Source organism: Phragmites australis, chromosome 23, assembly GCF_958298935.1.
Source record: "Phragmites australis chromosome 23, lpPhrAust1.1, whole genome shotgun sequence".
NCBI classification, from domain to species: Eukaryota; Viridiplantae; Streptophyta; class Magnoliopsida; order Poales; family Poaceae; genus Phragmites; species Phragmites australis.
In genome coordinates, this window is record NC_084943.1 from 5,956,676 (window position 1) to 5,965,787 (window position 9,112).

Consider the following 9,112-nt stretch of genomic DNA (forward strand, 5'->3'; position numbering starts at 1 on the left):
AGATTCTTGAGATACACGGGAGAGATAGATTTAAGATACGACGAGATTTGCATCAAGACTGGACTGATTCAGACAAGTTTACAGGGGTTGGAGTATCCGGTGAACACCGGATACTCCGGACAGCCCGAAGCTGACTCAAAACCTTAGGGTTTGAGGGATTCAGCCAATAAAAGGTGAATCTCTTGGAGCAATGAGTTCTAAGAAGGATATTGAGCAAGTCTGCCAGAGGAAATCGATTATAGAGAAAGGCATTGATATATCGAGAGATTTTTCGAAAAAAGTACCTTTTTAGAGCAAAAGACCCCGGAGAATCGATGAATAGGAGAGTCCAGAGATTCCGACCTAGATTTGAGAGAGAAACGATGAAAGATGACATAAATCCTTGGTCACTCTTGAAAATCACCGGAGGGGATTGCTTGTGAAGAGAGAGGTTGAAAGAGGATGTATGTGGAGGGGAAGAATAACTGTTCAGGTAGGATAGGGATAAAAAGTCTGGAGAGCCCGGAGACTCCGGTCTAGAATAACTATATATATATATATTACTTCACAAAATCAATCAATCAAGCAATCAAATATATACATATACACACACTTAGGATTCTTTAGTTTTGCAAAACTCTTTTATTTTCTTTGGAAAAGGTTTTTAATTTTCTTGGTTTTGAGATTTGGGTTGTTATGGTACTACTGTGGCTATTGTTACCAGATATTTAAATAACAAAAAAATTATTCTATTCTAAAAAACACAATATCTCGCTCATTTATTCCCTCATATAAGTGGGACCGAAGAAATCCAACATCTCCCTCTGAAAACTTCTGTCGTCGACCCAAAAAATCTTCACGACCTTATTTTTTCAAATTAGAACTTTTATTAATCCTTATTGTGCTACCTGTTACCCACGAAAATAATAATCTTATACAACAAATCTGTATGATGTGTTGCTATTCAATTATATCTGGATGTAATTTTTTTCTCTACACCTCCACTTGCACTGTAGTATGAACGGGCGTAGCGAAGCGCGTCATTCTACCTAGTATCAACTTATTCAGCGGTATGTAAGGAATTCGTCTCCAGAATTTCCTATTATTTTTAGCAAAAGAAAATATCATAACCAGAGAAGGCCGTGGGCTCCCCCGTTTCTGCACGTGCCTACCAAGTTTGGAATTTTTATATTTTTATTTTTCAATATTTACAAAAATAAATATCTATTTTAGAATATTGCACATCTAAGCTACTATCGCTTGTTGGAAGGGCGATAACAAGGTGTCACCTTTCCAATAGGCGTCATCTTTAAAAAAAAATAAAGGTGTCGCCCTTCCATGAGCAACAGCTCAAAAAATAGAAAAAAATATTGAATTTTGTTGTTCTAAAAATTCAAAATACTATGAAAATAGTTATGCAAAATTCTCAAAAAAGTATGGCGTAGAGGATGCTATAATCTATCTCTCAAAAAACTTCAACTCAAATAAAAAATTTCATTGTGTACAATGAAATTTGTATTTTTTGTTTCTCATTTTATAAATTATATTTTTGTCTGAAATTTTTTTAGAGCTAGATCATAATATCTTTTACTATATATATTTTTTCAGAATTATTTATGATTATTTCAATAGTTTTTTGAATTTTGAGAGTAATAGAACGTAGTATTTTTTTATTTTTTTAAAAGTGTCACCCCTTAGATAGGTGATATCTTTTTGTCTCCCTACCAACTGGCGACGGTATCTTTAGATGTGCAATATTTTTAAATAAACATATATTTTTACAAATATTGTAAAATAAAAATAAAAAAGCACCAAGTTTGGGTCTACCTTTCACCTTGCGGCCTGTAGAGAAGCCCATGAGGCCCCGACCGGCCTAACTGCTGAGCAGGCTGGTTCTCAGAAGGGCCCATCTCCTATCCAGGACCTCAGACGATGCATTCGATAGGGTTAGGGTTGTGCCGCCACCACCCGGCCGGTGAGCCCCTCTATAAATAGCAGTCTCCATCCGACTTTGTTCCTCACCCCCCTCTTCCCCATCGGCTGCGCCTCCATCTCATTTGGATCGTCCTGCTGCCTCTCATTGTTTCTCTTTCTGATCTCTTCTCTTCTGGTTGTTGCTCTGTATTGCCCTCGTTCTTGGTGTTCCGATTCAGCGGCTTTTATTTTGGTTTGGTTGGATTCGGCTTTTTCTCGAAATTTTTAGGGATTGGATCTCGGGGGATAAAAATTAAAAGGGTGTAAAGGAAGAAAGATAGCCAATTTGCAGAGCAAAGGGGCCAGATGAGTGGCGATCTTTGCATTGAAGGTTGGCGAGAACGAACTCGACCCTGCAGTTCTCCGTGCCGCTCAGATTTCTCTGTTTTGTGACGGTCTCGAACAAGCTGCTACATCTCTTTCACCCAATCCCTTACTCAGATTTCTTTTTTTTCCATTTTTCCTTCTGGATTGATGAGGTTTGGATTCCAAGTTGATCTTTTTCTTCCTATTCGTTTGTTTCACAAAGATCTTTCTCATCTGTAAAAATGTAGGCTTTTAGTTATCCAACGTTTTCCTGCGGTATAAAATGTGTATTACATTGATGACAAAAAGATCGATATGCTGTCATTTATTCGGTTAAAAAAATACATGGTCGAAAGGTGGTTACGGCCCAGAAAACTAAGTTTGTGCTGGATCCATGCTCTGTATCGGTTGGATTTGAGGTAGCACATATGCAGTAGTTATTGCTCAAAAATAAAATTGAAGTACCTGTTTGCCAGTGCAATACTCGGTATGAAGCGTTGTAGGACGAACCGTGGAACCGACAGGCAAAAACACTTACACTGAGTCCATTCAATTGAATTCGCCGATAACACTTACACTGAGTCCATTCAATTGAATTCGCCGATAACAGAACGTTCTGAAAATTCGCATCCATTCGAATCCGGAACTTCTCTGAAACTGTGTTTAGCTTAAGCAGAAGATACTAGCAGTCCCAGCTCAACAAGACACTAGTTCCTTGCGCATCTGAACTCTGAAAGCTACGGCATTAGGCAGTAGATTAACATCTGAACATTGGTAGCGTATGCACAAAATCGATGGAAATATGGAACTAGAGGACGAAGCTCTGAATTCTGAACTTTTTTAGGGTCTGGCAGAGTCTTAGCATCAAGAACGTTTCAGTATTAAGAATTTCTAGAGTCTGAAGCTGTGAGCAGTTAGAGGGTTGATATATTTTATTATTTTAGATTAAAAATAGATATTTAATTTTTTTTTTATTTTACAAACTCATAATTCTGCATGTATCCCGAAACCAAAGTTCTATCAAACATAGCACATCTTAGCAAAACACCAAATCCGGGCACATGTTGATGGTAAGCATTAACACAACAATCGGTACTGGATAGATGGAAGTTTGAACTTCCCTACGCATGGATTTTCATCAGGCCAATCACTCCCGGGCGACGGCGACCACCTGCTTGCCGACGTTGCGTCCGGAGTAGAGCCCGATGAGCGCCGCCGGTGCCTTCTCGAGCCCCTCCGCCACGTCCTCCACGTAGCTGACCTTGCCCTCCTTGAGGTACCCCACCATCTCCTCCTCGAACCTGCGGTACTCGCCGATGTAGTCGGAGACCATGAACCCCTCGATGCGCAGGCGCTTGGCCACCACGCTGGAGAGGTTGCGCATGCCCTCCGGCTGCTCCCGGTTGTACTGCGAGATCATCCCGCACGCGGGGATCCGCCCGTGGCTGCGCATGTTGAGCAGCACGGCGTCGAGTGTCGGGCCGCCCACGTTCTCGAAGTAGATGTCGATGCCCTCCGGGAAGCACCTGGGCAATGACTCATCGACATCACATTTGGTGAGTTCTTTGGTGCTGTTCCGAACACAGGGATTTCTTGGGAAAGAGAAGAGCTTACTAATTTTTCATGCTAATGTTGATGCTGATGCACAATTGCACATAAGAGCCGGACAAGAACTCACAAACCTCTTCAAGGCGGCATTGAGGTCTTGCGCCTCCTTGTAGTTGAAGGCATCGTCGAACCCAAACTTGGTTTTCAGAAGATTGACCTGAGGAAGCCATGAATTTGCAGATAATTTGTCAATGATGAAGTGATTTCCCTTTTTAATCAGACAACCATTTGGTACCACTCTACGTATAGTAATAGACTCAATCGCAATGATTTACCAATGATTTGTGACTGAAGCATGAAACAACAGTAAACAGGTGATGAACTCCAGGAAACAGTACATGAACTAGAGAAGAAATTATTGACTGAAGCTAAGGAAAATTAGTACCTTCTCGTCAGAACCAGCGCTGCCAACCACGTAGCATCCTTTGAGCTTAGCAAGCTGCCCAACAATCTGACCAACAGCGCCTGATGCCGCTGAGACGAAGACATAGTCGCCTTTCTTAGGCTTGCCCACGTCGAAAAATCCAGCCCAAGCAGCAAGGCCGGTCATGCCTGGATGGTGGAGGTTGTAGCATAGTCAGAAAGATAAAACTGTACAGTGTAACAATGAACAATTTGAGAGAGGCTTTTTCAGGGAGACAAGGTATCATTTTCTTTCTGAAAAAGACCAACGAAAAATCAACTCAAAACGTTCTGATTTCTGAGTCGTATAATTGTGCATGAAGAAAAAGAATAAGGTAGGCCATTGTTCGATTTAGAAGGAAGGTTTTGAGGAATTAGCATTTTGGTTGCCAAAAAAAAAAAAGTTGCTAATATTCTAACAATGAACTCACCAAGAACACCTGTGTAATATGACAGAGGCAATTCAGGATGATTGATCTTGAACAGAGACTCTGGGTTAGGGATGAGAGTGTACTCCTCCCATCCGGTGATTCCCCACACAAGATCGCCAACCTTGAAATCCGGGTGCCCAGATGCTACCACCTTGCTCACACCAAAGTTAACCAAAACCTGCAAGGTTAGTACCATGTGAGAGCAGAACTGCAAGGTCCCCAGTTTGAAAGGAGAAAAAAGGGTAAATGGATGAAAAACGGACCTAGCTCCTGGGCACAATCAGAACAGAGTACAGCATTGTGTTTAGCCCAACATTTTCTTTTCACAGTACACTAAGTTCTTCATTGTTACCAAAATTAATAGATCAAGGAATAAATGGCAAACTTGAATTCGATAAATAGTCCACATTGATCGTTCAAGCAACGTACTTGGAAGACAGTGAACACCTTTTTTCGAAACCGACAACATTCAATCTAAGAGGCCAGATTCAAACAGACGTCTAGTTGTTTCCGACGCGGAGTCAGTAACTATAGGGCTTTTTGGAACGGAGGATTTACCAAATGCACGAATACGAAAGATGAATTTGAACTATGAGTGACATGGCTTCTCGAATCAATTTCAATAGAAAATCACAAGAATTCGAAAGAGTCAAAGAACGATTTTGACCTGGCTTGGTAGGGATGTCACACATCCAATGCTTGGTTCTACATAAGAATTATTTTGACCTGGCCTAAATATGTTTATATTCCTATGGAATTTGGGGCATAAGAGGCCATTCCATCAATGTTGGACATCCTCAATCCCACATTCCGAGAGCAAGAAGCTTCATAGGAAAACTCTTTGGTACTCATAAAATCCTTTGAACCCTCGCCAAAAAACAAAATCCTTGGATAATCATACAGCCCGAAGAGACCCTTGTCTTGTACTCTGCTTGGCGTGGCCAAAGCTGAATTCTCCGAAATCAAGCGCAATCGTTGTGTGTTGACAGGAACACCTACTACAAATTCCCGGGAATAGTTTATGACTAGCAACAATAAACAACAAAAAAATATCCGGTCTTTTTATACAATAAGGTTGTTGCTATATTTCAACTGTCTATTTTTTTCAGTGACGATTGTGAGGCATTGGATGTATAGCCGTCTTCAACCTTTTGATGCTCCCGCCTCCCGACACTACCGTGTCTCCTGACGTCGGCTCTGCTCCCCTACCTCCCGCCTACCTCCGGCGGTGCTCCTATCGCCAGATCTGCTGCCACCCCTGCTGCCACACTAATCTAGCTCCGTTGGACCACCTCAGCTCGCCCTGCTCCTACATCGCCCATCGACCATCCTCCACTGCCCGTGGCCAGTGACATCCCTACCAACGAGGCTCTGCCCCGCGCCCGCCTCACCGCCTTGCCACTGTCAACCTTTCTCTAAGCCACCGCCGCTAACCCCATTGTCTGATCGCGCCTCCAAACACGTCGGCTGATTTGATTGGTGGGTTAGTATTGGTTACCTCCCCCGGGACGAAGTCGGGGACGTAGCTGGGCGTCTCGTGCTTGGTCATGCGGCCGCGCATGTAGGGGTCGCAGGACACGTAGAGGTTCTTGAGCACCACCGCCGCCGACCCGGGCGGCACGGCGAGGCGCGCGGCGCCGGTGACCACCTCCATGTCGTCCTCCGTGAGGTGCCCCGTCACGTAGCGCTTCAGGATCACCCGCTTGTTCGGCACCTCCTGCCCCTCCGCTGCCGCCGCCGCCATCGCTCGGCCCTCACTCCCTGGCTCGCCTCGGCTCGTCCGATGGGATGGAGCGCTGCTGTCTTGGGACCGTAGACGCGTTGTGTGCCTCCGAGCGCTCTGTCCGTGGCGATGGAGTTAAGGAGGGGGGGCGGGTGCTCCGAAGTTACAGAATTTGGCCTGTTGTAATGTTTCAAATGTTCGTCAGAAGATTATACTACACACAAACAAGTGAGCATGCTAAAAGAATTCGATGTCAAAATCATCGTAGATGTCTAGAAACAAAATAGACAAGTGGTCTCTCCAACATTGTATTCATGATGCGCTAACGCTAGCGCCTTTTTTTACTCACGATATCAAATATCTATTTTGAATTCAATTTTTGCATTAATTACTTAACTTAATGTGCACTACGTACACACGACATTTTTGAACACTGCAACATGCTGAATTAATCGTTTCTCTTTTTTTTTTTTTGGTTAATGGAGATGTCGGAACCTGTAAGGGAAATTTTCATATGTACATACATACACATGACTTATCACGACTAACCAATTCCCCATCCTTTTTTCCGTAACAGGGCTATGCCCCGTCTTCCATTACTCCAGAAAATATCGGAATTAACAGAGGTTTTTGTTTACAAGATTACTACGACGCTACTAAACAGAACATTAGAAACAGGAAGCGACTAGTAACTTGGTTTTTTCAAGCGAACACACTAGGAAATAAAAATGGCGAAATTACAAGTCAGAACTCCCAACATTAGATTTTTGCTATTAAGAGCAACTCATAACCAGCTTACCAACCGGCTCCCTATGGCTACATATAGCTATTTGGTGAAAAAAATCACTCCAACTGACTCTCTACTGAACTCACTATCGCCTGGGGCTTGCAATCTCCTTAGATCGGCTCACTACTTTTGTCCATGCAAACACACTCGTCATCTCCGGTTCGCTATCTCCAGAACGGACGCTGACCTGTGGACCCGTGCTGTGAACAATACCAATAGCTCTAATTTCCCTTTGTATCTTCTATGTTCAAAACAAATGTCTTCTGTTACCCCAAACGTTTAGAACTTTTTTGTATGTGTCATAATCCATATTCAACCTATTTTAATGGGATTCACTCAAAACTCCTGTGTAGAATTTAAACTAAAATTCTCTAAAAAGAGCTACTTTTATAAATTCTAATAATTGTTATGCCCTCAAATAAATTCTCAAAAATCTAGGAAAATTCACGAATATTTCTAATATGTGATGGATTAATTTTTAAAATTATTTCAGTCCTAGGTTATATGGTAAAAAAGTGAGTTCATTTGTAATGCTTCATTTATATGTATTTTTATCATTTTTATCATATTTTTCTTTTACTTCAATTTGAATTAAAACAAAATTCAAACATATACTAAATTTATCCATTGAAAATATAACCGTTGTGACTTTTTTATTTATAGGATACTAATAAAATATAGATGAATAGAATTTAGGGAGCGAGATTTAGGAATTTGGTTGAAGCGCTTAGAGAAAAAAGAAGGAACCTTTTAAAGATATTCTCTGTATGGAGATATATAAAGTGATATTTAAGGAGTCGGTTGAAGATTTTCTAGGATTCCAGTACTTTTAATTCCTTGCCGCTCCAAGTAGACGGTGTCCGCATAAGCTTGCATCCTCAGGCTTTGTCGCGCTCACAGCTGCTACCTCCTGGCCTTCATATTGACAACGAGCGTTGAGCTTGCGCTGCGCTTGGCTCGGTCTTGGGTGATGGAGTAGCGCCGCTGCTTCCAAGGCATCAGCACCTTCGGCCAGCATTCGTCCAAACTCTTCCTTTTGGTGACCTGCCCAACATTTCAGAAAGGAGCACGCGTAACAAATCATCTCCATGAGGTATTTTACAAGCTAATTTTCAAATCATGCTCTATTTATGAGTTTCCAAATGCCCCAGCATTATCGCTGCAAGCCCAACCATGTAAAACTGATTCCCTCCTGGTAACAATTTTTTTTTCACACACATCTCATGTTGCCCAACCAAGCTCCAAACGTATTTTGCCAGTTTGCATTCAAAGAACAGATGTAAAATTGTTTCATCCTCACTACAAAATCTCATATTGCCCAACCAAGCTCCAAACGTATTTTGCCAGTTTGGATTCAAAGAACAGATGTAAAATCATTTCATCCTCACTATAAAATCTGCATTTAGCATCATCATGCTGATTTCTTTTCAGCATATCGTCTTTTGTAAGAATCACATTATTATTAATCAACCACAACCAAATCTCAACCATTCATCTTTCTATGTTGATTTTGCATGGGTTCTGGTAACCACCTTCTGAAAGTCAAGTTCCAATTTCTCTGTGCCAAGAGGGCAACCGAGATTACCTGTTCATTCCAGATTGTATATAGAGCGCAGGGAATAGAATACGCTCTAGTCTTATGAGAAGGCTGTGAGAACCGGGGCTCGAACCTTAGCCGACCAGCCCAAATTCTATTCAGGCTCAACCAACTGAGCTAACGCTAAGTTCTCTCATTCCAGATTGTATATACGTCAGGGAATGCTGTTTTGAAAAGTTGTTGAAGACACCAACAGTCATTCGAAAAATCAACATTCTTACCGTTCCAAATAATCATAGACCTACATTTCAGGTACACATCTCTAACTTTGAGCAAATCTGCCCACTCTAGGGAATCATTTGCTT

The 9,112-nt window shown here is 41.9% G+C and overlaps 1 protein-coding gene and 1 non-coding gene across 2 annotated transcripts; one reads left to right on the forward strand and one right to left on the reverse strand.

Moving 5' to 3' along the window:
- The first annotated feature begins 2,244 nt into the window (after positions 1-2,244).
- On the forward strand, positions 2,245-2,370 carry LOC133906835 (small nucleolar RNA snoR86). Its single transcript, XR_009907846.1, has one exon. It is a non-coding gene; the product is annotated as a small nucleolar RNA snoR86 (small nucleolar RNA).
- Positions 2,371-3,122: 752 nt separating this feature from the next.
- LOC133906302 (2-alkenal reductase (NADP(+)-dependent)-like) lies at positions 3,123-6,517 on the reverse strand. Its single transcript, XM_062348165.1, has 5 exons — positions 6,199-6,517; positions 4,701-4,878; positions 4,253-4,419; positions 3,942-4,024; positions 3,123-3,785 (listed from the first exon to the last, which is right to left on the reverse strand). The coding sequence occupies exons 1-5, from the start codon at positions 6,442-6,444 to the stop codon at positions 3,407-3,409; spliced, it is 1,053 nt and encodes a 350-aa protein (XP_062204149.1). The 5' UTR covers positions 6,445-6,517; the 3' UTR covers positions 3,123-3,406.
- Between the last annotated feature and the right edge of the window lie 2,595 nt (positions 6,518-9,112).

Coding starts and splice junctions, on each gene's coding strand:
- LOC133906302 (XM_062348165.1), bottom strand. CDS start 6,444: ATGGCGGCGGCGGCAGCGGAGGGGCAGGAGGTGCCGAACAAGCGGGTG. Junction 4,025..4,252: donor GCGCTGGTTCTGACGAGAAG/GTACTAATTTTC, acceptor TGGCTTCCTCAG/GTCAATCTTCTGAAAACCAA. Junction 3,786..3,941: donor CTCAATGCCGCCTTGAAGAG/GTTTGTGAGTTC, acceptor GTCATTGCCCAG/GTGCTTCCCGGAGGGCATCG.